General features: G+C 38.5%; 1 protein-coding gene across 2 annotated transcripts in view; it reads right to left on the minus strand.

The window, feature by feature from the left end:
- The window catches only part of LOC126248884 (uncharacterized), a 122,185-nt gene that overhangs the window by 34,617 nt on the left and 60,039 nt on the right, over positions 1-27,529 (minus strand). For both annotated transcript variants that reach the window (XM_049950355.1, XM_049950346.1), the window contains one exon: positions 16,367-16,575. In XM_049950355.1, the coding sequence (XP_049806312.1) occupies positions 16,367-16,575 (209 nt within the window). The remainder of the gene's footprint in view (positions 1-16,366; positions 16,576-27,529) is intronic.

Below are 27,529 nucleotides of genomic sequence, written 5' to 3' on the forward strand. Positions count from 1 at the left end.
GATGGACACTGGAGAGTAGCTACAAATGAAACAGTCTACAAGGAAACAGAACCAGTAATGGGTACAATCAGGAAGAAACGCATTTAATTTTTTGGACATCTAATCAGAACACCAGAGAACAGGATCATCAGGAGAATAATAGAAAAATTGTGGAATAGTAAGTGCAACATTAAGTGGATTACAGAAATCAAGCAAGATATGGATAAGCTACAGATCACATTGGAAGATCTAAGAAACAAAACTGACAAAATCAGGAAATTCGCAGACAAACAAACCAGACTGCAAATGAGAATCAACAAGCAGACAATAGGAAGGGTGATTTCCGATGAAGAAAGAAGGATGAGATCTGAGAGAATGAAGAAATACTGGGCTGACAGGAAACTGAAAAATTCCTTGTATAAAGTTGGCTAGAGTGGTCCAATGAAGGCCACAAAATGAAAATAAATAAATAAATAAATAGTGTTTGTAAAAGTCGAACTTAGTGAATCCTTCATGAACTCTCATTAGTTACAGCTTACATATGGTAACTGTGTCTGGTAATGTGCATTTAAAATATTGTTTTCTTTATCTTTACCCATTTTGAATGTGTTTGGTGCCTCATTCTAAGGACTGTGCGCAACTGACTGTTGTTTGAAGAACTACGATCTGTGGAAGATTATGTTTACAAAATTTGTTGCCATTATCATGAAATGTTGATTGAATATAAACTTAAGATAAGACAAACTGGTCAGCATTCAAAAGGAAATGTCTAATTTGAATAAATTCAGAATCATGAAAAAAGTCACTGAATTCCCAAGTACCCATAAAAGCAATTTCAGAATATGAGACTTAATTCAAAGCGCATCACTGAGGAACTTTAATCTACAACCAGGTTAGTACAGTCACAAGTTCATGAATTTGCTATGTTGTATAACACTAAACTTGGATCAAATGAACGAGCTTCAGTATTTTTCTAAATTAAAATGAGACATGCTTGGTAGAACCACTGAATCAGCTATCTAAATGATTATTGTGACTTGACCACAGATACTAATCATACATTATAGATACCACATAGATACACAGTATTTATTACTGAAGGTTTTCTGTTGCAAAGATGGGGGAGGAGGGGGGGGGCTTCTACAAATGTCTGCACAGCAGAAAGTTGGCTCACCCACAGAGCAAAATTCTACAAACTTGGGAGAAATAAAATTACAGTGGAACAGTCTGGGAAGTACAAATTTTTGACTTACCCTTTAATGCAGTACTTTTAACCAGACAATTGAAAATCACTTTACACAAAAAGTTATGAAGTAGTTCTTGTGTTTGCGCTAGCATAACACAGCTGCACATTTATTACACAGCAATCAGACTAATCCATTATGCATTGGGGTTTTGCACCTCTGTCTCACTTGCATGCATGATGATTTATGACCTACTTGATCCAGCCTTACATCTAGTGGAGGTTCACATCCTACAGACCACTTTGTCTTCTTAAACTGTATCTTATGTTCCGGATCATTCTTTGGCCTTCCTCCTTTTGTTGAAGTTTGAGCAGAATGACACAAACAGTGAGCAATCTCTATGAGAAATTCAGAAAGCTTCAATAAGAATTTTATGTCTCTTCATGATGCTTTCAGGAAGATCAGCACCTCCCGTATGTTTACGGTATAGCATTATTATTCGTGGACATGGTATTATTATTCCTGAGTTTGGTTTCTTGTCATACCTTGTGGCTTCATGCAAAAGTTAGTGTCCAGCAAGAACAGCAAATCCACAGCTGCAACATACTCTACTGAAGTACCTCTGCTTGTTTCTTCAGCTCAACCTCTGCAGATAGTTTCCAGTCTCGTACTCTATTTCTTCTCACTGTCCCAAGTGCATAAATTCTTTGTTTATGTAACTAAAGAATACAAAAAATAAAGTGTCTGATTCACGCCATGGACTGGGGTGATTTCAAACACATGAGTTTTTCAAATCTCTGTCAAAAAATTCATAGTATATGAGGGAGGGGGAATTTGGACAGTTTTTTTTAATTCTTCCTATTTGATTTTAGTGACTTATGACACATTTTAAAGTTGTCAATCATTAAGGATTGGTCAGTTTTATTATGATAACTTGCTTCACCATTTCTTCCTCTTCCTCATTTAATACTGGTTACCTTCCCATTCTTCTCTTGGCAAACTGTTAGAAAATTTCTTCTCTTTTCAGCCAGATTTATCAACATAGCCTTTCACTAAATATCTAATATTGAATTTAGTGAAAGAAAATCCCCAATATGCAGCCCTGAAGTTACCTTGCTTCAACATTTTGTCTTCTTCCTCCTTCTCATTTAGTACTGGTTGCCCTCCCATTTTTCTTTTTTTTTATTTCTTATTTTCTTTCTTTTGTATTACCCACACATTATTTTGAAGGTTCAATCTAGGTACATCATATAAATCACACACTTCTCTACATGATAACTTGCCACGATGAATATCTTGAATGGCTTTGTCTAAAAGTTCCAGGTCATAACTACATCGTACTTTAGCACCTTTCCTACTTTTATATGTTCTTGGAATTGTCTGAAATCACCCTAAACAGTAGACAATTTTGTAAAAGCCATTGTTATTTTATAAATTTATATGAAAAACTCAACAAACTTGTGCAGGAAATGCCTCATTGCTATAGGCCACTAAGCTCGTTGACAATTACAGTTATAATACTTTACCACTGGTCATGATTGTTCCATCTTGATGATAATGTGCAAACTTCCAACAATGAGACTGTTCATCATATATTTACTAGGTAAACAACTGACCCAAAATAAAAGTCATGGAACGCAATGAATACTATCTCACACTTTAAATAACTGGTGTGCTGAAATGAAAATGAGTGGCAATTTATTGCTATGCAGTGGGAAAGAGTAGATAAACTATACTGTCTGAAATCCCCAGTGGCCAAAATCACCCCGTTTGACAGCTGGAACAATGTATGTCACATCTTGCATGGAGTCATGAGAGAAACAATCAAGATGGTCTCCACCACTTACAAGGGGAAGGCCTCAGACACGGCCAACCAATTCGGCTCAAATTTGGTAGGTCGTTTGTGTACAACCTAAAACGAAGGACTAAGATATTTTGGATCAACACCCCTGCAATTTTGAGAAAATCACCCCTAAAGGTTATGACGAGCAATCGACTCAATTTGGAAAGATCGATAGATAATTGTAAATAGAGCATTTTTAATCATTAGGTATGGGGTCCGCAAATGCAAACTTTTCCAGAAGTCGAGGAAAGAAACTTTTACAACTGCTGCTTCTGTATCCACCTGGTAAATGCATTTCGCCGACAGCGCAGATAGTGCAACGGCCAAGGTAACTGGCTGGGTACCAGAAAACCCGGGTTCCAATATCGAAGAAACCTATCGGATGTTATTCTTTTTGTTTGTATTTTTCCATATCCCAATTGATAGTAAAGTATTAAACTTTTAAGACTGGTCACATGAAAACAACTCCGAGTAAGAGTGCTGCGAATTCCTCACGAGGGGTCACAGATAGCCAACCGCACGACACTTCTTTACAGCGAGGCACAGGACAGAATGCACACGGGGAGAGTTACGTTGTCCTGGTTGCCTCTTCGTCATCTCATAGTTGTGAACCTGGAATAGTGGTGTCCAGCACGAGCCTTATAGAAGTCAATCAGAAAGAGTTGTTTTCCGTCATTAGGCTGCTGCGAACCTCGCGGATACATGTAGTGATTTTTCCATAGTTAATGCGCCGAATGAAATACGTTTTGTGAATGAATACAGTGTTCTTCTATAAGTAACATATGACTAGTACTGTATGTGGTTTGTAGTAATTAGCTCGTCTGTTTATGCTGTCGTAACTAGTTATTGTTTGTCTTTCAGGTGCGTAATTTGAATAATGGAGGATGTACACCCTTCGACTAGCGCTGTAATATAAAGTTGGGAGCCTGTCACAGATGATGGCAAGCGGGAAGTTACCGACGCTGTGTTTTGGTTGGTAAAAGTGTTGCAAGACAGATGCATTATCAATGCACTACTGGAAGCAGGCAGTTCTGTTTCTCAGCGTTCCAGATTGACAGGAGTGGCTATCGTCGAGTGATTTTTGGAGCTGACGAACGAAATGAATTTTGTTGATACTGAGGTACTATACCATGAAGACAAAGCAGAAGGTGATTCAGTGGAAGATACCCCGACTAGTGAATCGCTAAATGGTCATAACACTTTGGAAATTTCCATGTCACTGGGAATATGTGCCTCATCTGTTCCCGATGAGTATTATGAACCGGTTACTAAACGATTGAACTACAGCGCTATACCCCTCGAAGTAAAAGTAAAGGTGGCAGCATTAGCCATGAATCATCCAAATTGGAACTTACAAACACAGCAAAAGAATGGAGCAACAACAGCCCTGAAAAGAAAGAAGGACTTGAAATTGTGGGAAAGTGATGTCGTTAAAGAAGGGACAAAATATGACAATTACCAGGCGATAAATAAGTGGACATACAACCAATTTGTCGAATCTCATTGTCGTAACGAGAATGTAACAACGAGAATACTTCAGGAGTGGGCTGCACGTGCAGCGCTTCAATATATGCCCAACAAGGATTTTACGTTTGCTGCATCATTATCTTTGGCAAGAAATTTCAAATTGGAGTATAAAATTCATCAACGGCATGTCACTATGTCTCTCATAAGGAGGTACAATACACAGAAGATATACAGAAAGTCACAGCTGCAAAATACTAACGCGAATTCTTTACAGACGAATGGAAAAACCGGTAGAAGCCGACCTCGAGGAAGATCAGTTTGGATTCCGTAGAAATGTTGGAGCATGTGAGGCAATACTGACCTTACCACTTATCTTAGAAGAAAGATTAAGGAAACACAAACCCACGTTTCTAGCATTTGTAGACTTAGAGAAAGCTTTTGAAAATGTTGACTGGAATACTCTCTTTCAAATTCTGAAGGTGGAAGGGGTAAAGTACAGGGAGCGAAAGGCTATTTACAATTTGTACAGAAACCAGATGGCAGTTATAAGAGTCGAGGGACATGAAATGGAAGCAGTGGTTGGGAAGGGAGTGAGACAGGGTTGTACCCTCTCCCAGATGCTATTCAATCTGTATATTGAGCAAGCAGCAAAGGAAACAAAAGAAAAGTTCGGAGTAGGTATTAAAATCCATGGAGAAGAAATAAAAACTTTGAGGTTCGCCGATGACATTGTAATTCTGTCAGAGATAGCAAAGGACTTGGAAGAGCTGTTGAACGGAACTGACAGTGTCTTGAACGGAGGGTATAAGATGAACACCAACAAAAGCAAAACGAGGATAATGGAATGTAGTCGAATTAAGTCGTGTGATGCTGAGGGAATTAGATTAGGAAATGAGACACTTAAAGTAGTAAAGGAGTTTTGCTATATGGGGAGCAAAATAACTGATGATGGTCGAAGTAGAGAGGATATAAAATGTAGACTGGCAATGGCAAGGAAAGCGTTTCTGAAGAAGAGAAATTTGTTAACAAAAAGTATTGATTTAAGTGTCAGGAAGTCGTTTCTGAAAGTATTTGTATGGAGTGTACCCATATATGGAAGTGAAACATGGACAATAAATAATTTGGACAAGAAGAGAATACAAGCTTTTGAAATGTGGTGCTACAGAAGAATGCTGAAGATTAGATGGGTAGATCACATAACTAATGAGGAGGTATTGAATAGAATTGGGGAGAAGAGGAGTTTGTGGCACAACTTGACTAGAAGAAGGGATCGGTTGGTAGGAAATGTTCTGAGGCATCAAGGGATCACCAATTTAGTACTGGAGGGGAGCGTGGAGGGTAAGAATCGTAGAGGGAGACCAAGAGATGAATACACTAAGCAGATTCAGAAGGATGTAGGCTGCAGTAGGTACTGGGAGATGAAGAAGCTCGCACAGGATAGAGTAGCATGGAGAGCTGCATCAAACCAATCTCAGGACTGAAGACCACAACAACAACAACAACAGAAAGTGGCGGCTCTTTCCAGCACACAAACGGCATCACTTATGACCGGTTTTAATTGCGATTACATGATCAACACCAATCAAACAGGATGTGAGTATCGGGTGAACATTCGACGCACATTAAATCGCATAAGGGAGAAAAACGAACTCTTGTCGCAGTTGATAGTAAAAACAAACTAACACATTCGTACACGGCACAATATGCCATCACAGCCTCTAGAAAAGTGTTGCCTAAGGTTTCCCTGTGTTTACAGGAAACAGTTGTTACATTTGGTCCTCGGGTTATAGAAGAGGTCAATCATTTAACCGACTTGTTGAAAAATGTTTACATTACCTGCTCGAAATCCAGGAAACTGACGAATGCAATTTACAGAAAATTTCTTGAGAATGTTTTAAAAACCATACGTTTCTGATAACAAGTTTTGTCTAATATCAGATTCCTGGAGTGGAAAAATTAATACTACAATATGTGACACAAAGTTTATAGACGGCGAGGGTCAGCCAACGTCCACAGTAAAAGTAATACCGCCAAACTACAAACCTGTGTGCCAGCCATGGAATGTTTATTTCTATCACCAGGTTAAAAACTTTATTTCCGGGCTTCAGAATTGCAGTGTGCTCCTGGAAACCCAGCGGGAATTGCACAACAGCACAGATGCAATAACTATTCACAGCATGATTCATAACCAGCTTTCAGCACTGATTTTTCAGGCAATGATATCGTATGCGTGGTACACATCAAAATTAATTTCTAAAAATAACATATTTTAAAATATAAACCAAGTTTGTTTCCTGCTGACTCTTCGGAAGGAACAGTCTAGCTGTCGACAGATTGCAGTCATTAGATGTTCTTGGTGCCGTGAGTATATTTGTTTCAAATGTTTATTTGACAAGTACAATCTATCTAGTTGTTCGAAGAAAAATGGGAACACGTAACAGTGACTGGAGGAGCCATTGTAAAGTGACGTGGAGTAACATTTTAGTTGTTTGCTATCCAAAGAAGTTTGAAAAATTTATTTGTCTACCTTATTATTATCATTCCTTATTGTGTTACTTTCCTTATTAACCCTCCAATCCCTATCAATTGCGATATGGAAAAATACAAATGAAAAGATGAACTTCTGCTAGGTTTCTCGCTCACTGTTTCAGGAGAGTACTGACATCTATGATTGCTTGGAAGCGCTACTAGCAGACCCAGCACAATGTAAACAAATAGCTACAAAATGAATTTGTGGGAAAATGTAGATCAGAACAAGATACATTGAAGAAATGAAGTCTGCAGCTTGTCAACTACACTATGCATTCATTCATCATAATCAATGTTTTCGGAAAGCTTGTAACAGGGCCAGTCATTATTTTAATAATGAAGCACTGCACCAGTTATGTATTTTTTCCATGCTTCGCACATCATGTTTCAAGAATTTATTCTCATTGCCAACTGCAAATATTTATATATGTATTTTGTGTGATGCCTGTGTGTTGTACTGCTTCTTTTGCACCGTCATCATCTTTTTGTTGTTGTATGGTACTGTGCAACCCTCATTACATAGAAAACCACACACACAGGCAAGGCATCACTTATACTGTTTGTCGACTTCAATAAAATCCAATGGGCGGTGGGAACATTCCAACCATTCAAGTCACCTGGCCCAGACGGAATCTTTCCAGCTCTCCTGCAACAGGCAGGAAAGAATCTCATAAGAGTCCTATGCAGGTTATTCAGGGTTAGCCTAGCAGTAGGAATCATTCCCAATGCTTGGAGGGCAGTGAAGGTTGTCTTCATTCCAAAGCCAGGGAGAATTGATCATACCACGGCCAAGGATATGAGACCAATCAGTCTGTCCTCCTCCATTCTCAAAATATAGGAAAAACTGGTTAATGTATAAGTAGGGGAAAGGAGGCTAATTAGGGCCCCTCTACATTCAAACCAACACACATATCAACCAGGTAAATCATGTGAGACAGCTCTCCATCAACTCGGGAGGGTGGAGATAGCACTTCGCTTCCAAGAAATAGCCCTCTGCATCTTCCTGGATATCGAGGGGGCCTTCAGTAACACGACCTTCAATTCCATGGTAAGGGCAGCAGGGATGCATGACCTAGGGACCACTATATGTCAGTGGACCAGGGCCACACTTAGTGGAAGGTAGGTAGAGGCTACCATAATGAATGAAAAGATGGTAATTAACACTACTACAGGTTGCCCACAAGGAGGAGTTCTGTCCCCTTTATTGTGGAATCTAGTGGTGAATGTACTCATTGAGGAACTAAATTCCAGACAATGCTTCTCCCAAGGATACACAGATGACCTTGTCATAGTAATACTTGGCAAATTTACTGACACAGTTAGAAATATGGCACAAGGAGGACTGGACATTGTACAAGACTGGTGCATTAAACAGGCTCTAAGGGTTTATCCTAAGAAGACTGTTGTGGCCTAAGAAGACTGTTGTGGCGCCATTCACGAGGAGGCGTATCCAACACTCAAGTTGGAACCTAAAGCTCTTCCATGAAACTCTACCAGTGAAAGGGATAGTGAAATATCTAGCAGTAACCTTAGATGAGAAACTAACATGGACCCCTCACATTAAGAGCATCTGCTCCAAGGCAAAAATGACACTAGGGAGTACCAGAAGGGCTTGTGGCAAAAACTGGGACTTAAGCCCCCAAGGTATGCACTGAATATACACCACGTCGTTTTTCACTGCAGCAGGATTTTCTCAAGAAATTTCAATTACCAACTTTCTCATCCAAATGTGAAAATAGTTACAGATGCTGACCTGAATAGGGAGAAATAATCACCATAATAAAATAAGAGAAATCAGAGCTCTCACAGTAAGATTTAAATGTTTGTTTTTCCCGTGCGCTGTTCAAGAGTGTAATGGTAGATAAATAGCTTGAACATTGTTCAATGAACCCCCTGCCAGGCACTTTACTATGAATACTAGAGTAAACTGCAGATGCAGAGTAAACATTTCATGCTGAATATGGAAAAAAACACCACAACTGGTGCAGCATTACATTATTTAAAAGAAAAACATTTGAGCAACACATAGAGGACAAAGGCATTACCGTATTTACTCGAATCTAAGCCGCACTTTTTTTCCAGCTTTTGTAATCCAAAAAACCGCCTGCGGCTTAGAATCGGGTGCAAAGTAAGCGGAAGTTCTGAAAAATGTTGGTAGGTGCCACCACAACTAACTTCTGTCGTCGAATATATGTAGCGCTACGCAGGCATGCTTCACAGGCACAAAGACAAATACTAGCACCAAAACCTCTGCGTCAGTAAATAAATAAGAAAAAAAGGGTGGAATTCGAGCTTTTTTTTCTCCGCCCCGAGTTTCGACCACTGCATTTTCATACATTATCCAACGAAGTAAATACAAATTCCGTATTGTTCCTCTTCGAACGTAGCAGCATTTCAATGTACTACGAAAATCCGACTGGCAAGACTGTTTGGGATATTTGTCAATATGGCCAGCTCTGCTTTCTGAATTTTTTCCTAACTGTGAGAAGAAATGGTTGCTAATAGGAACTTTTATGAATTGTGAATTACATGAAGTATTCTCTTCACCATAAGAATAATACAAATATAAACATTTTGCCATGTATTCTTTCGTGTTTGCTGCTATCTCATTTAAATCCTGTCCGCCTAATAAACTACGAAACTAGAGTGAGACAACAGCAGACTCGGAAGAATATACATACCATGTCATGTTTATATTCGTATTATTCTTATGCCTAATAGTGATACAGTCAGAAATGAAGCACGGCAATTGATTAGATTTTTAAATCTAAGATGACTCTAATTTCTGTGCATAATGTAATGTACTAAAGAGGCGCCTGCAAAGATTTTCAAACGGAAAAAAATTTCGCTAAATTCTCGTTCAGAACATCTTCTATCATACGCAGTCTATTATTTGGTTCTTGTTGATCATTATCAAAGAAAGCAGCAGTGTAAGTAGCAACGAATAGCAGTCTCTTGCCATTGTTTCGCTAATGAGACGATTCCTCTCTTTGTTTTTTTTTAATTGTAAGCGGCAGTAGCGTGCACAAAAGCAAGCCATGCCGCGAGCGGCGACAGGCCGTAAACCCTCACTTTCAGCATGCGACAAACAATGCATGACACAGTACAGTAATACATTTTCAGCTCTGAGTGACGGAAACACCTATAACAAAGAGAACTGCACTTGTCAGATCAAAGAAAAATAAGCAATCAATTCAAACCAGACGAAGCACGTGAAAAAGGAAGGGTACCCGTATAAATACGGACTGAGCGCCTGACGCATAACAACGGCTACCTGGTAAAGCTTAACTGCTAAGCTTACGACTCGAACCAAACTACTACAGCTGTATCGTCATTCATTTAACCTAAATTGTGTCTCATATTACAATGGACCAACTTTGTTTCGATTTGGAAGTGCGGCCTAAAACTTTTCTCTCCCCTTGAATTTCGAGTCTCAGATTTCAGGTGCGGCTTAGATTCGGGAAAATTTTTTTTCCTCGATTTCGAGTCTCATTTTTCAGGTGCGGCTTAGATTCGAGTGCGGCTTAAATTCGAGTAAATACGGTAACTAGTGCAAGCAGCACGACGCTACCCACAAAAATTTTTCTGGTGTGCCCAAGCTGCCAGACTCGTGCATGTGCACAGCTATCTGAAATTGAATGGTGTAGACCTCAGGTTTACGTTGTCACTATTCTGGTGTTTTTATTTCCTGTACAGCTCTCATGTCACATGGAAACAAAATACATTTCTATGACTGGATGATATCGAGTGAATTCAAATACATTAACACACTCACAGAAGACTAAAATAAAATGTAATTATTTCAGCTATCTCATTAATAATTTTAACTACATGTTATTAGCAGCATTACTCATCTTGCAGAACACCGGAATTTTTTTTTATTTTTTATTTTTGGTCAGCTAGCTAAAGAAATTTGGCTTTTATTATTCAAATAAAATGAACTATTCTATTCCACTGAGGCAGTCACTTTATTTGAAAAATGTATTCCATTACACGCTACTGAATATTTTCAAATGTTTACTCTAATTCATGTGCACATTTTCATTTCCTCACGAGTATAGCATCAATAGATCACCTATTAGGCCATAATAAAGAACTAAACATGATAGATTATTCTAAGAAAATTGGCATTCCAAAAACCACACAGTAAGCTTCATTGTGAATCTGGACATACAAATGTGCATTTGAAGAAGAATTGTAATTTTTAGTGTGGTTTACAAAATTCCAGTGCTCTTGGCATGTTTTCTGATCTCTTGCTGCTTTTAAGATGTAATGTAGACTCTGTTAATGCTATGCATACATACACTCATAAATGTTCACTTGAAGGTGAGTAAGGAGGCAAATTTTGTCAGTAGTGCTTCATTTCAAATATATCGACAGCTTTAGCAAACTAAATGAGTTTTTACAAGTTTGCCTTCCACACACACACACACACACACACACAGACAAAAAAAAGGTTATTTGATTACAAGTCTTCACATTAATTTTTAATTTATGTTGTTAGTGTTTTAAATTTTAAGAATGTCATTCTTTGGTAAAGTAATTGGTTCATATGTACAACATATTTTGTGAACTTTTTTTTATACCGTTATACACCCCACTTTTATCTTTCATTAATTCAGATTAATAAAAGAATGGAAAAACTTTAGACCATACATTCTCAGAGTTATTTTGATCATGTTGCTACTGTGCATAATTGACTGGTGTTATATGAGAATTCAAAAAAAATTAATGAGGCAAAATTAATTTCAACTTGAAACTATGTATAACAACTTTCTTGAACTTTAATATCTAAGAACAAGAATTAAGAGTGATTTAGTGCACAACACGAGAGCAGATACTGACACTGTACTATGTCTGGTTGCCCTCTCCACCTAGCTCAGACTTTCTCACTCAGAAATGAGCAATGAAAAGCACAAAGCCAACAGATATATGTACAGCATCTCTTTTCCAACTATTCATCTATTTCACATTCTATTCCACTGAGTCTGTTGGAAGTAATAGCAAGAAATGAAATGTACACACTCGAAGTACGTGACTTAAAACGAATGGCTACGTTCGTACAACAGGAACCTTGTGTTTAAAAAATAGCCTTTTTCATCAAGGCATTCAAAAACAAAACTTGCCAACACAAATAAAACATAGGCACCACTTATCTGCATTGCTATAACAGTGTACTTGTTTTGAGAGCTTTCTGGAGGCCGTAAAGACTATATAGGTCCAAGATAGGATTCATAAAGTACAAGATTAGAAAGTAGGTTGATTCAGAACGGTAAACAGAGATGGATTGAAGGTAACACAATTATACAACAAAGTAACATTTACCCATTTTAATTGCATCAAATTACACAAAAAATAATGTACTTTTGATAGATTCTTAAAGCATCGGTGTATTTAAGTGTGGCATTTTGTTACTGTGCATACTGCTTATGATAACTACCAAACACAGCATTTTCGTTTTGGAACAATGCAATCCAGCACGGCATAAAAATAAACTCAGGGTTGACAACTAGTGGCCCAGGTGACCAATCAATGAAATTCCATGCAAAAGTGGGATAAGAAATGTTTGAGCAGTGAACGCACCAAACACAGGGTTCATTTTTATCACAGTAGAAGTAGTGTAGCAGTGAAAGTAACTCTCTGGCAGCTGCTCAAATGAAACTAATGTGTCTTGACAATCGCAAAGCTGCGCATCTGCAGTAAAGGCAGTTTGAAAATGGTTGTTATCAGTCAAGCTACCTTTATCTGAACAAACCTAGTTACTCCCATCAGCCACCATACTGAGCAGAGCTTGACAGTGGCAGGAGACAAAGCACAAAGTGTTTTTTTACTGATTCAGATCTGCTAAGTGGAGCATCCTGGTGTCATGAAAGTTAACCATGTAATGTTTGTAAACACTATTTGAAGGTCAATGCCATGCCAGCATCATTTTACGTCAATTAAATCAGTTTTTTTTCTTCTTTTTTCTTCCCCCCATGAACATTATTTCATGAAGTGTAAATTTTGGGAAAATTATGTTAATGCAAAAGTGGGTGTGAATTAACATTGTGCACATAGGAATTTGATGGAAATGATAAAAAATGTACACGGTGGGAAATAGATAATTACAGGAAGGTAACAGTAGGGTCATAATGTAAATATTCTTCTATGTAGAAACATTTTGCACGAGTAGCAAAAGCAGAGATTAATGGCTGCAGATCAATGAAAAACCTTTGAATTTACTGAAACCTTTGCGGTAAAAAGTATGAAGTCAATTTCGTGAAGCAAAATTATTGTGAGAATTCCAAAAATAGATATTCACCACACAAATAATAAAGGGACATACAAGATCTTTCACAAAACAATCTTATTCTGTCATGAGGCTTATGTCACAGGGCTGTTAACTGTATCAAAAGGAAAAGTCAACTGAAAGAACTGTAGAAATGACATGGCGACAGAATGGCTGTACAATACTTCCCTTCGGGAGCCAAAATTCCAAGTAAAAATAAATATATAAACAATACATAAAAAGGGATGGTACAAGCTTAGAATGAGAAGTAAAGATGGAGTAAGAGGAAGAGAAATCAGAAGCAAAATGATCAGTACATGCCAAAGCATCAAGTCACAAAAGAGAGATATTAACATTAAAACTGGATGTCAACGAAGATGGAAAAGTACCTCACCAAAATTTTTATCAAGTCTAGCATTGTATGGATTGAGAGCTGGGCCTCTGGAGGAGGCAATAAAAATAAAATTAGAGCATTCAAAATTTAGTGCTGGAGACATGCTAGAGAATCATGAATTGAGAAAATAAACAATGATGACGCGTTAAGAATAGTGAATGACACAACAAACCAATAACATGAGAAAATGCGTGACAGAAAAAGTAGACAAATAGATCATATAGGTCGGGCTGTTCGAGCTCAAGACCTCAGCTGCGAGGAGTCGGAAGCCCATGGGCACCAGTAGGCAGGAGTGAGTGAACAGCCTGTGCATGTTCATGCAATGATGCAGGTCAGGTGGACAGGGCTGGGCAAGCAGCTTACATGCAGCACTGTGCACAAAACAGTGGCTATGGAGGAGACCATGGACAAGGCAATACAAGGTGACTATTTATAGTTAACAAAACACATTAATATTGGCCAAATGTACAAATATATTTTAGTTTGAGAAATACAGTTCCATTTATTCACAATTAATGAAATATTCGGTGTTAGTAGTCAAGTTCTGCTGCAACATACAGAATAATCTAAGTGTTGGGTCACACAGCTGGGATCTTTTTGCAGTTTTTACTCTCTTCATTATAGAAAACAGTAGTTTACAACCATAAGTTGAGCCAAACATAGATATGATGTCAGCTGCATTCCTGTGTGTCTTGCTAAATTCTTCTGCATGAAGATCATGATACCATATGTTCAAATGTGTGTGAAATCTTATGGGACTTAACTACTAAGGTCATCTGTCCCTAAGCTTACACACTACTTAACATAAATTATCCTAAGGACAAACACACACACCCATGCCCGAGGGAGGAATCGAACCTCCGCAGGCACCAGCCACACAGTCCATGACTGCAGCGCCTTAGACCGCTCTGCTAATCCCGCGCGGCTCTCATGATACCATACAACTCTTCCCAACTTAGCACAAATGGCAACAAGACACTTTTAGAACTCACTGTTGTCACTATGTAGCAAGACGTAACTAAGCGATAGGCACATAATGCAGCAGTGCGCACACGTGATAAAAGTGGACCCCTGTGTGTGGCATACCCCCAGCACCTGCTCGCCTGGCGAGCCCCTGAGCACCCTTACGCATCCTTAACCCATGGAGCGGCCTGGAACAGCCTGATACGGGTCAAGTGATATGCTTTATCAATCTATCAGAAGAAAAAGTGGAGGAAAAGAGAGAGAATGGATGGCAAAGAAAGTTTACAAACTTCATAAAAAAGGAAGCATTTCTGCAGAGGTAAAAGAACTGTGCCTGAAAAGAATACCTATGATAAATAGTAGATGGTACAAGCTACCCAGTAACATGACAGCTGAGGAGATGGAGGAGGAGCAGAGGAGGAGGAGAAGGAGGAGGAGGAGGAGGAAGAAGAAGAAGAAGAAGAAGATGAGAAGAGACTAAAATACTTGTAGTTTAAGAATCCAACTGAGACAGATATAAAAACACACACACAAAGAGAGAGAGGGGGGGGGGGAGGGAGGGAGGGAGAGGGAGAGGGAGAGGGAGAGGGGGAGAGAGAGAGAGAGAGAGAGAGAGGAGATAAAGCAAACACAGCAAGTATTACATTAAGAAATTACAGAATGAGTTTTATTAGCACATGAATTTATATAGGGAAATTCAGAAGGAGAAACAGTGGCTCAATGTGCCAGCATTGCCAGTTAACGAGATGTGCAAAAGCTGAAGAGAGTGACGTGGGACACACAACAACAATGCAACAAAGTATTATCCTCCTCTTTCTGTGAAAGACACATCAGGCACCCGCTTTCTTGCTTGTACGCCACTATAATAGCAGCATACATTGCTTCATAGCTGCATCAGGTAATCACATTTCATATTAAAGTTACTTGGGGTAGACTACACCAACATATCCATTTCGTACATTTCAAGGAATTTGAACATTTCTTCTTGAACTATATTTACAAGTTTTATTTATGCTGTGTCATGTTCCACACTTTGATCATATTTTGGTTATTTTTTTTTTCTTGATTTTTGGAAACTAGTGTACGTCACCTTACACATAACACAATTTTCATTTCAAAGGTTGTTTATGTTATGTGATAAATTATTTTATCATCTCACTGTATATACTGGTTTATTTATATTTGTTATTAATATGGAAAGAATGGTTCAAATGGCTCTGAGCACTATGGGACTCAACTGCTGAGGTCATTAGTCCCCTAAAACTTAGAACTAGTTAAACCTAACTAACCTAAGGACATCACAAACATCCATGCCCGAGGCAGGATTCGAACCTGCGACCGGAGCGGTCTTGCGGTTCCAGACTGCAGCGCCTTTAACCGCACGGCCACTTCGGCCGGCCAATATGGAAAGAAAACTCGGTTTCTTAAGTTTACACACTCACACGATTAAATATGAGTTATTCTTGATTTACATTATGTCTATTTCAGAACAACAATAAACATAGTAATTGATATTCAGAGTCAATTTGAAGGTCATTTTATCAACCTGCTGTTCAGCATGTACCTCTTGTGCACTTATACAGAAAAAAACTATTCACTCATAAATAATCTGGGCACAAACCATGGTGGCCCGTACTAGTAATAGTGTGAAAGTTAGCAATGACATCTTGAATACAAATGAAAGTACAAGGAAATTAAAGAGTAATCTAAAACACATTGTATTAATATTAATTTCATACCTGTAAACAAATTTTGTTGGGGCAAGTGTGTTTAGTATGTCCCCTTGCACCACACATACAGCAACAAATCTCCCTAATAGGGTCTGGACACTGCTGAAGAATATGGCCAAGTTGGTTACAGTTTAAACACCGAGCACGTTTGAATGGGCCATTTTTGGGCAATGGTCCTAGAAAATCGATCTCCAGAACCTTCCAATTGCTAGAATTGCCTACAATAGAACATACACAAAACCTTTTCTTCATTATCTGCAGAAAATGGTACAATATGATATGAGGAAGAAAGTTAAGTTTCTAATTCATTACAAAAGACAACTGATAATTGTAATGATGAACAATGTTAGGCCAGAACAAATATTTCCACAAAATGTTGACAATAAGAAGTATATAAACAAAAATCTTTCATGCTGTCTCAAGAATCAAAGCATAAACCGTTCAAAGAAATTTAAACTTTGTATCAAACTGCCTATTATGCAAACAACAAATACTTTTAGTGCCAAAATATTTTTTGACAGCAGGTATTTTTTCAGGTCTTCTTTAGAATGTTTAGTTCTATAGCACCCTATTTACATTATTATAGAACTTGTCATAGTTTTTTCCTTGGTTCCTGTCCTCACTGAATGCACATTTGTTTCACAAACACACACAAAAACACAGTTCACATTTTTCATGAAGAATACTCAAAGTAACAAGGTCCAACTTTCAAGAGTTCTTCATTAAAACGTGTAACATGTTTCTGTGCATATTTTGCAACATGTAAGCACACAGATAAGAACAGAAGCCAAGGAAAAAACTATGGCAAACTATACAACATATAAAGAAGATCCTACAGCATCTAACATTCTAAAGAACAACACCTGAGTATTAACAACAGCACAAAGATCCCGAAACGTGTTTGGACAGTAAAAATATTAATTGTTTTTGTAGTAAGTGGATCTGAATTCTCTTAATTTAGTCTGCAAACAGCTGTATCTACAGATATACTCTGGAAATCTCTCAAGGGTATGGACTGGTCTTTTGATGCTTGTCTCATAGGTAACTGCCATCTGCAAGCTGGCAAAAAGCTGTGTGTGTATGTGTGTGTGTGTGTGTGTGTGTGTGTGTGTGTGTGTGTGTGTGTTTGTTTTCTTCAGAAATTATTTCTTGGTTGTAGAATTTGTAGTCGGAATTTTAAAACTTCTTTGAAATACTTTAAATGTAATAGTGTTGGAAACACGTACATAGATGGAAACTGCCATTCAATAGTACTGACGGCAGAAAAAAATGAAAAAGGATTGTTACATTGAAGTACATATATAAACAAGAAATATTTTTAATTAAATTTGTTTCGCAGTCAATTTACAATACAAAGATGCACATAAAACATACGGCCAAAGTGAAATTCATTCTTTGTAGTGTGTTACAGTGTACATGTGCACTAATTTTTTCTATGAATGATGATAACAAAAGTTTCAGTAATAAAGAATTTTTATATCTACTGGCATATACTTATTACTGTAGAAACTATGAATTCAGCAGACACTATAGTCAACTATACTTTCCCATTCCCTGTACTCACTGTAATATAATTCATGTGCATTTTAAGTGTTACAACCAAACTGTTAGTCAATAGACATATTTTTGCTAACCCAAAAATGAAAAATACATTAGTGAGGGAAAAAGACTAATCATAATCTGATAAGCTGTAGAGCAGGATGACAACGGAATTTTTACTTGATAAACTGTGCGTTAAATGGATAATTCTATTCTCTCAGATAAAAAAAATTAACTGACTGAACAGTATTAATGTACAACTCTAGTGATGAAGTATGTCACTCTCATGTGAATGAATAAGTCAGTATATGGCAAAGAAGTTTTATGATTTTGTAATAGGTTGTCACTGTTCTCTGTTACTATTTGTGATTCTGAAGCCCATTAATTGCAAACTTCTGTAAACTAAAGCAGTTATCAGACAAGCACTATAGTAACAAATGATCTGATCACTGAATTATGAGGTACTTCAGCTGTAAAGCTCCAAATTGTAAGGGACAATTATGGTCTTCTACCTACAAGCTGTGCATATTTTATGGTATCATCTACCATCTCCACACAGCATTTTGATACCGTGCTATTTATATCACCAGCATCAGTCACGGTGGATGACAGTTACGTAAGCAACAAGCCATTACACTGTCAGATGTAGGTTACACCAATACATGTTTTTGTGCAAACGCAGATGTAGTTTATGTTTCTAAAGTCTGCCATTTTCTCTCTAATGGATTTGTGGGCCTTATCTGAAAAGTTGCAAATTCTGTGAAGTGGTTCTTAATTTGTTTAGTCAAATTTTCTTTCCCTTATAGCAAAGCAGACTCAATGAATTTTGGTAATTAACTTAGTTGAGATGATTATCCAGAATTTGCATTTTCTATGTAAAGTGTTCATATTACTCTGCACCCTCACATCAAGTACTGCTATTTGCTGCAAAGTTAAAGTATGAGGTAGTGCGTGCCCCATATACAGGCCAGTCATGGGTACCCATAAAACACGGTGCACATAATGAGAGAGTTATAGCAGATGACAAACCAGTAACAGTCTAAAAATCTGTCACCTGTTCAATACACAAAGCATCAATTCCACTTATGCTAAGAATTTGCATATTGTTTGGTCAATGTAGCAAGCAATGGAAATGTTTCACATTATATTAATACCTCCACTCACAAGAAATGGTCAGGATAACTAATAATAGTGTCAACCAAAGTATCATTTTATCCATACGTCTGAGGGTAAATATACAATGAAAATTATGACTACCACAACATGCAATTTTTTAAGCTGAGATCTCACAATTCAGTGTCCATCACAGTCAGTTCATAAATGCTGTTCATTATTTTATAGCGGCTTTGCATTAACACATGAATCTTTTTGAGTAATGGTCTATGTGCAGTTTTTTACTGTCAACTGTAAACTGAGGAACATTTGCTGCCAACACACTACTTAGCACACAGCTTTTCCTCATCAGGAGGATACTCGTGGCCTTTACATAGCTGTTTGCAACAGAATACCCTTGGGATATTTAGCACAATACTGATTATCCCTCTATTCTCCTTCAATTATTCTCCTCTTCATCTCTGTCATTGACTAACTTGATCAATGCAAGATTCTTTATGAATCTGAACGATCCTACATTTCTAACTTTAAAAGTTTTTCTCCTTTCCCACATATGTGAGTAACTTTTACATTATACTGAACAATTTCTTCAGACACTATTTTTGTGACTACTGCCAGCCAAATGAACAAAGCCAGTAGACTGGTCTAACAGCGTATAGTTCTTACATCAATAAAAAATAATCAATTATTGATAATATAATTGGATGGAAAAAAATCTACTCACCAAGCTGTGGCAGGAGTAAACACATACAAAGAAAATCTTTCCTTCTCATCCTGTACAGTAAGTCTCCCCTGATCGGGATTCTGGGCACCTTTTTTGAACTGTACGCATTTCCTAAACCTCGCCAGTCCTTTTCCTTCATTCCACTTTCTTTCCCTTCAACCCTCCCACCAAAGAAAGAGCCACTTGCATACTTACTTAATGTTTACATAAGTTTTCTCCTGCTGCTGCTTAGTAAGTAGATTTTTTATCCAACCAAATTGATTTTTTCATTACTTTATGATGTGATTCTGTATGAACAAAGGGGATAGCATTATCCCCCAATACCATTTTTTTATAAAGAGTATATGATCTACTGCACATTTTGTTTCATGCCCCTGTATTGGTATATATTTAGATATAACAACAGTTGTTGTTTATTGTTATAAGGACGAGATACACACATATTAACTGAGACAGGTACAATCACATAACATATTCCCAGGATATGGAAATTAATGAAAGTGTGGAAGCATGTGGCAGAGATAATGCAATCGTACAGAGACGTTTGGATGTCACATGGCATGAGGCCAGTGTGACTACAGGGCCAAATGGGGTTGGTCCTACAATGTGAGGTAGCGGAAGTTACCAGAAAAGACAGTGTGTGTAGATCAAGCATGCGGTTATAGTGCACTAGCAGTGTTCTTTACATGATAGATTGATAGCCACCCCAAGCAAATGTGCGTCTGTTGTGCTATCACGTTTTACATAGTTTTTGTGAGATATGCTGAAGCTGCAGCATTTTTCTTGAGCACACTAGCATAAAAGGGGACACAAAATTAGCTAAATTGCTAAATCCAAGCAATTTGCATGTTTATTTACTCATACTTACATATATAAGCCAGCTCCCTGCCCTTCATTTGTCTTAAGAGTAAAATCAAATGTGTTACATAAATTCCCTTTAAAAACTTAGGTACAAAAACTTGGTGTAAAATTTAAATGTGCTTTCTGTGCTGTTTTTATCAAAACTCGTGTGGGTATTGAGATATAAACTGTAGTATTAAACCATCAACTGTAAACATAAGCTGTGGTTTTCAGAAACATAGTGTTGTATTGTCCGCTGTAAGGTTAACTGTATTTTCAGAAATCTTGGCCACAATATCCCCCGTTCACAACTAAAAGCTCCCAAATTTCCATTATACATTTACATGAATATATTTACATGAAAAAGGCGTACTTTGAGAAGTTTTGGATACTTGCAAAGATTTCCACAATTTATGAGTGTCTTGTATAACTTAAATTGTAGTATACCGGTGTTTGTGATTTACAGTTACCATGAATAAGAAACATACTGTGCCATATTAGTCCCCTCTTTTAATAAGAGTGTATATTGTGTAAATTTATTGTAAAATAACACTAATGCCAAACTTTCTTAGTAACCAAAACTGGAAAAATGCTTCAGAGAAATAGTAAAACTGGTTCCCATTTTCCTGTTGCAATAGATATCTCGTTTTTGGCAATAAATTACTTATATCCCAAAAGACTGCTGATAATATTTGTAGCATATCAAACTCGTAAATTAAAAGAGACTCAGCAAATTTAGTACAAAATTATTTGTTTTTATACTCTGTAAAATACAGCACCAGGCATAAACTGTTTACTGTTCTGTAAAATACTGTACCAGGTATTATGCAACCACACTGTATTTGCTGTTCTCAGGCAGAGGATGAATTGGTTCTATTTGTAAGCAGCTGGTAGGTGAATGAAAGCTGCTGCAAATGGGTGTGCTGGGAGGGTTGCCAAGAGTTGTGTACCAGAGGTACCAAAGATACCTCAGGTAATATCCTTTCCTGTGGACACTGACTCTTCTGCAGGAAATACAAGCCCAAGACTGTGAGTGACATGTCAATGTCGGGTCTAGGCATGCTGTACAGAGTAGACAGGAATGAAAGAGGACTCGGGATGTTACACTGAACCCTCTCACAAGCAAGTTTGAGGTGCTATCATTCATTGACACTGAAGCAGAGTCAGTGGGATTCACTTTGCCTGTTTTGGGGAAACCTGTGTTGTCCCATGTCAAGAGGAGGCTAAGGCAAAATGGTAGGGGGCTAATAATCGTCAGCAGTTCAAATGTATGGTGAATAATGGATCCCTTAGGGAAATTGCAGCAAGAGATGGGGAGGAATACCAATTATACTCAGTGGGTGTGCACCTGGAGGCCTCATTCAGCATGTTGAAGAGGCTATTTCAGCAGCCATTGAGGGAACACAGTGCAACCAACTACAAATTGTGGCACATGTTGCAACAAACAATGCTTGTTGTGTAGGCTCCAAGGTCATACTTGGATCATTCCAGCGACTAGCAGAGAGGGTTGAGAACACCAACCTTACTTACGGAGTTTCAACAAAGCTCACAATCTGCAGCACTGTACCCATTTCTTAGTTGAATAGAAGGCTTGAACCAGTGACTCCGAGGGGAGTGGAAGGCCTGAAACAGAGACTCTGAGGTTCTGCGACAAGCTAGGCTGTGACTTCCTAGACCTGTGTCACAGGGTTGAGAGTTATAGGGTTCCCCTAAATAGGTCAGGTGTGCACTACACATCACAGGCAGCTACACAAGTAACTGACTGTGTGGGTGTGCACAAGGGCTCTTTTTTTTATTTTTTTTATTTTTTTTTTTTAGCTTAGACAACCCTCCAGACAATGAAAGTTGCGGGAAACCCAGAAGTATGAGAGTAATATCCAAAGAAATGTATCCCACAGAGAGTACCAAAATCCTATTGGTTAACTGATGAAGCATTTGCAACGAAGTGCCAGAGTTCGAAGAGCTCCTAAAAAGCAATGAAGCTCACATAATGATAGGCACAGAAAGCTGGTTAAAATGTGAAATTAACACTAGTGTGATCTTCAAATATGTAGCGAAGGATAGGGGAATGGGAGATGGACGTGGCGTATTTGTCATAGAGACTCAAATGCACCAAGATATAAACGGAGGCTGCATGTGAGATTGTTAGGGCAAGACTTTGTACCAAGGGTGGGCAAAAAATTATAATAGGGTCCTTCTTTTGACCACCAGATTTGCCTCCTGATGTAACAGAAAACTTTAGAGCAAATCTCAGTTTACTTGTACGTATGTTCCCTACTGATACTGTAATCACTGGAGGAGACTTTAATCATCCAACAGTCAATTGGGATAATTACAGTTTTGTTGGTGGTGGGCATGTGAAGACATCCTGTGAAATGTTAATAACTACCTTCTCTGAAAACTACATAGAGCAAATAGTTCACATACTTGGATCATTCCAGTGATTAGCAGAGAGGGTTGAGAATACAAGCCTTGCTTATGGAGTTTCAACAAAGACCACAATCTGCAGCACTGTACCCAGTTCTTAGTTGAATGACTTGACCTCTTTGTAAAGTCCACACCAAAACTGTTATCACCGACCATAACACAGTTATAGCAACGCACAAGGGGCAACTAAAACAAGCACAAAGACTTGTACACTCAGCAAACTATACAGAGAAACAATAGTGTTGTACCTCAATGAGAAACTTTTAACTATTAGCTCAGGACAGGATGATGTAAAGGAACTATAGCTCACATTTAAAAGACTGTTGACCATGCACTGGACAGATATGTATCCAAAAGGACAGACCTCCATGGTATACAGTCACTGTAAAGGAATTTCTAAAGAAATAGACCATGGCATAACAGGTATAAAACAAAGCATAGGGCTATAAATAGAGAGACGCTCAATTAGATGTGTTCGGAAGTCAAGAGAGCAATACCTGAAGCCCTCAATGATTACCATAGCAGAATATAGTCAAATGATCTTCCACTCAACCCAAAGACATTCTGGTCATATGTAAAGGATTTCAGTGGCACTGAAGTTTGTGTCCAAGTACTCATGGATGATACTGGAACTGAAGGTGAGAGTAGCAAAGCAAAAATAGAAATGCTTAACTCTGTTTTCAAATAATTCTTTACAAAGGAGAACCCAGGAGTATTGCCCCAACTTAATTCTTGTACCACTGAAAAGATGAGTGAAATAGATATTAATGTCAGTGGCATTGAGAAACAGCTCAAATTATTAAAATTGAACAACTCCCCAGGGCCCAATGGAATCCCTATAAAATTATGTACACTATTTGCAGATGAGTTAGCTTGTCTGGTAACTATAATCTATCATAAATCCCTTAATCAAAAACTGTGCCCAGTATTCCAAAGAAAGCAAAGGTGACACCCATCTACAAGAAGGGTAGCAGAAGTAATCCACAAAATTACAATTCAATATCATTGACATCCACTTGTTGTAGAATCTTAGAACACATTCTGAGCTCAAACATAATGAAGTATCTTGAATAGAACAGCCACCTCCATGACAACCAGCACAGATTTCGAAAACGTAGATCATGTGCAACCCAACTCACACAACATATTGAAAGCTATGGATCAAGGCAGTCAAGTAGATGCAGTACTTTTCAATTTCCGAAGAGTATTTCATTCAGTTCCACACCTATGTCCATTATCAAAAGTACAATCATATGGGGTATCAGACGAAATATGTGACTGGACTGAGATTTTCTTGGTGTGGAAGAGGATGTATGTTAACTTGGATGGAGAGTCAGTGACAGATGTAGAAGTAACTTCAGATGTATCTCAGGGAAGTGTGTTGCATCCCTTACAATTCATGTTGTACATTAATAATCTTGCAGACAATACTGATAGTAACCTCAGAGTTTTTGCAGACGATGCAGTTATCTACAAGTAAATGAAGTTTGCACACAGCTGTACAAATATTCAGTCAGACCTTGATAAGATTTCAAAGTGGTGCTATGATTGGTAACTTGCTTTAAATGTTCAAAATTGTAAAACTGTGCGCTTCACACAACGAAAAAACATAGTATCCTGGAGGGGGGAGGGGGGGAGGGGAGGAGAAGGAGGAGGCTACTGTTTAATGTCCCATTGACAATGAGGTCATTAGAGATGGAGCACAAGCTTGGATTACAGAAGGATGGGGAAGGAAATCAACCATGCCCTTTCACAAGAAGCATCCCAGCATTTGCCTGATGAGATTTAGAGAAATCATGGAAAATATAAATCAGGACGGCCGGATACGGGTCTGAACTGTCGGCCTCCCATATGTGAACATGACATCCTATGAATACATTAATGAATCACAGTTGGAATCTGTAAATATATACAAATACTTAGATGTAACACTTAGCAGGGACATGAAGTGGAACAACCACAAGGGTGCACTCATGCATGAAGCAGGTCATAAACTTTGATTTATTGGTAGAAAAGTAGGTAAATGTATCAGACAACAACTATGACTGCTTACAAATCTCTCGTGCGACCCATCCTAGAATACTGCTCAAGTGCGTGAGACCCATACCAAGCACGAATAGCAAAGGATATTGAAAGTATACAGAGAATGGGAGCACCTATAGTCACAGGTTTGTTTGACCCATGGGAGAGTGTTACTGAGATTTTGGAAGAACCGAACTTGCAGACCCTTGAAGATAGATGGACAGTATCCTGAGAAAGTCTACTAAAAAGTTTCAAGAACTGGCTTTAAATGACGACTCTAGGAATATACTACTCCTTCTACATATTGATCCAACAGTGATCAAAAGGATACGATCAGATTAATTACAACACATGGAGAGGCATTTAAACAATCGTTTTGCCGCACTCCATACATGACTGGAATGTAGAAAAAGTCCTAATAACTGATACAGTGGGATGTACCCTCTGCCATGCATTTCACTGTGGTTTTCAGAGTATAGATGTAAAACAGCAGAGAACATTTCCTGGAGACAACATTTGGACACCTTCACATGTGGAAGAATTATCGGGCAACTGGAATGAAGAAGAAGAGTCACCAGTGCAACTCAGGTGCTTGGTACTGGCCACAGCGTTTTTTCACATGCATGGAGTGTGAACCAAACCACAGGCACTGCTGCCCAAAGAGAGGAGGTGGTTGAACACAGACCAAGTACAAAAGCAGATGACTGCTACATTGTGCAACAACCAAGAAAAGAGCCACATCAAACAGCATGTGCAATTGCAATAGCAACCACATATAACAGTAATGTATGGCACACACTTTCACACCCCACAGTGGCAGAGAACTGCATGGGAGTGTCTCCTTCTCCAATGACCAGTACTTTGTGTTCCATTGACACCTGCATGTTGGAGGCACCATTTGTGATGGTCTCAAAAGAATAGGGACTGGACAATCAAGGAGTGGGTTGCCTGCTCTTCTTGGATGAGAGCAGATTCAATGTGAGTAATGATTCTGGGTGTATCCTCATCTGGCAAGAAATGGGAACACTTAACAAACCCAGGAACATTGCTGAACTTAATTTTGGTGGGCCAAGTGTTATGGTGCGGGGGAAACATAATGCTGTGTGGTGTACTGACCGCATTTTTGAATACCGTACATTCACCGGTCAACATTATTGCAACACTGTATTCCTTCCCTTTGTGTGCATTTTTAGGGGATGCATTCGGCCCTACCTCATTTTTATAGACAACAAAACTAGACCGCATTGAATGGCACAGATGGAGCAGCTCTTGGAATGACAGGATATTTGGCAAAATGGACTGGTCTGTCAGTAACCCCAACTTAAATCCCATGGAGCATGTGTGCAACATTTCACAGCATGTCCATATGCATCAACAACCAATTAACAGTTGTTAGCCACATAGGTAGAGGAATGAAAAATCCTACCACAACAACTCCTAAACAGCCCTGTCACCAGCATGGGAGCATGTTGCAGAGCATGCATTGCCATCTGTGGTGCTGATATCCCTTATTAAGAACCATTTTCCAGGGGACCATCATAAATGGTGGTGACTTCAGCGTAATAATTGTCTTTCAATAACAATGTCATTTCTGTTTGTCTCATTGTGCATTTCTTTCCGTCACATTCTGTACTACATCTTAACAGTTCTTTCTTCGTATGGTCTACGTTTGATCGAATTATGTTACTTGGCAGTGACACATCATGTGAAAGTTGCTTTTGTTTTTAACTTTCACACACCAATCTGTTATATACTGGAGTAAAATGTTATGAACACTTGCTTAATAATGTGTTGATCCATCTTTGGAAAGCAATGACGTGGCAATTCTGCATAGCATGGGTTTGGTAAGTCACGGGTAGGTTTCTGCAGGTATGTGGCACCAAATGTCTCTATAGAGGTCACACAATTCCGATAAATTGTGGGTTGGGGGTTTGTGGATGCAGAGACAGTGCCTGATAATGTCCCAGATGAGTTCCATCAGGTTCAGATCAGAAGACTCGGGCAGCATCATTAATCTCAATTCACTATAGCATTAGTCTGGACTTGTGACATGGAAGGTTTAGAATGTTTACCTGTTGTAAGATGCCACTGTTGTCAGGGTAGAAACCACACATGGAAGGGTGCAGGTGATCTTCAACATGACCATCGATCTGGTGTAAGAAGAAACATAATTCATCTGACCTGGCGATATGTTTCCACTGATCCATAGTCCACTCTCGATGAACCCATGCTCACTTCAATTGTAATTAATGATGTCACTGGGTCAACGTGGGAGTATGTAACTGTCACCTGCTGCAGAGCCCAATGTTCAACAACGTGTGCCGAACGGTGTGCTCCGAAGCACTTGTGCCCATACCAGTGTTGTACTTTATAGTCAGATTTGTCACATATTGCTGCCTGTCCTGCTTTACATAGTGGGCAAGACTTCAAACTCCAAATTCCATCATGAGTGTGGATGACACACACCCTGTTGACCAAGCATTCTTCCACAATGTTGAAACCACTTT

Source organism: Schistocerca nitens, chromosome 1, assembly GCF_023898315.1.
Source record: "Schistocerca nitens isolate TAMUIC-IGC-003100 chromosome 1, iqSchNite1.1, whole genome shotgun sequence".
Taxonomy (NCBI): domain Eukaryota; kingdom Metazoa; phylum Arthropoda; class Insecta; order Orthoptera; family Acrididae; genus Schistocerca; species Schistocerca nitens.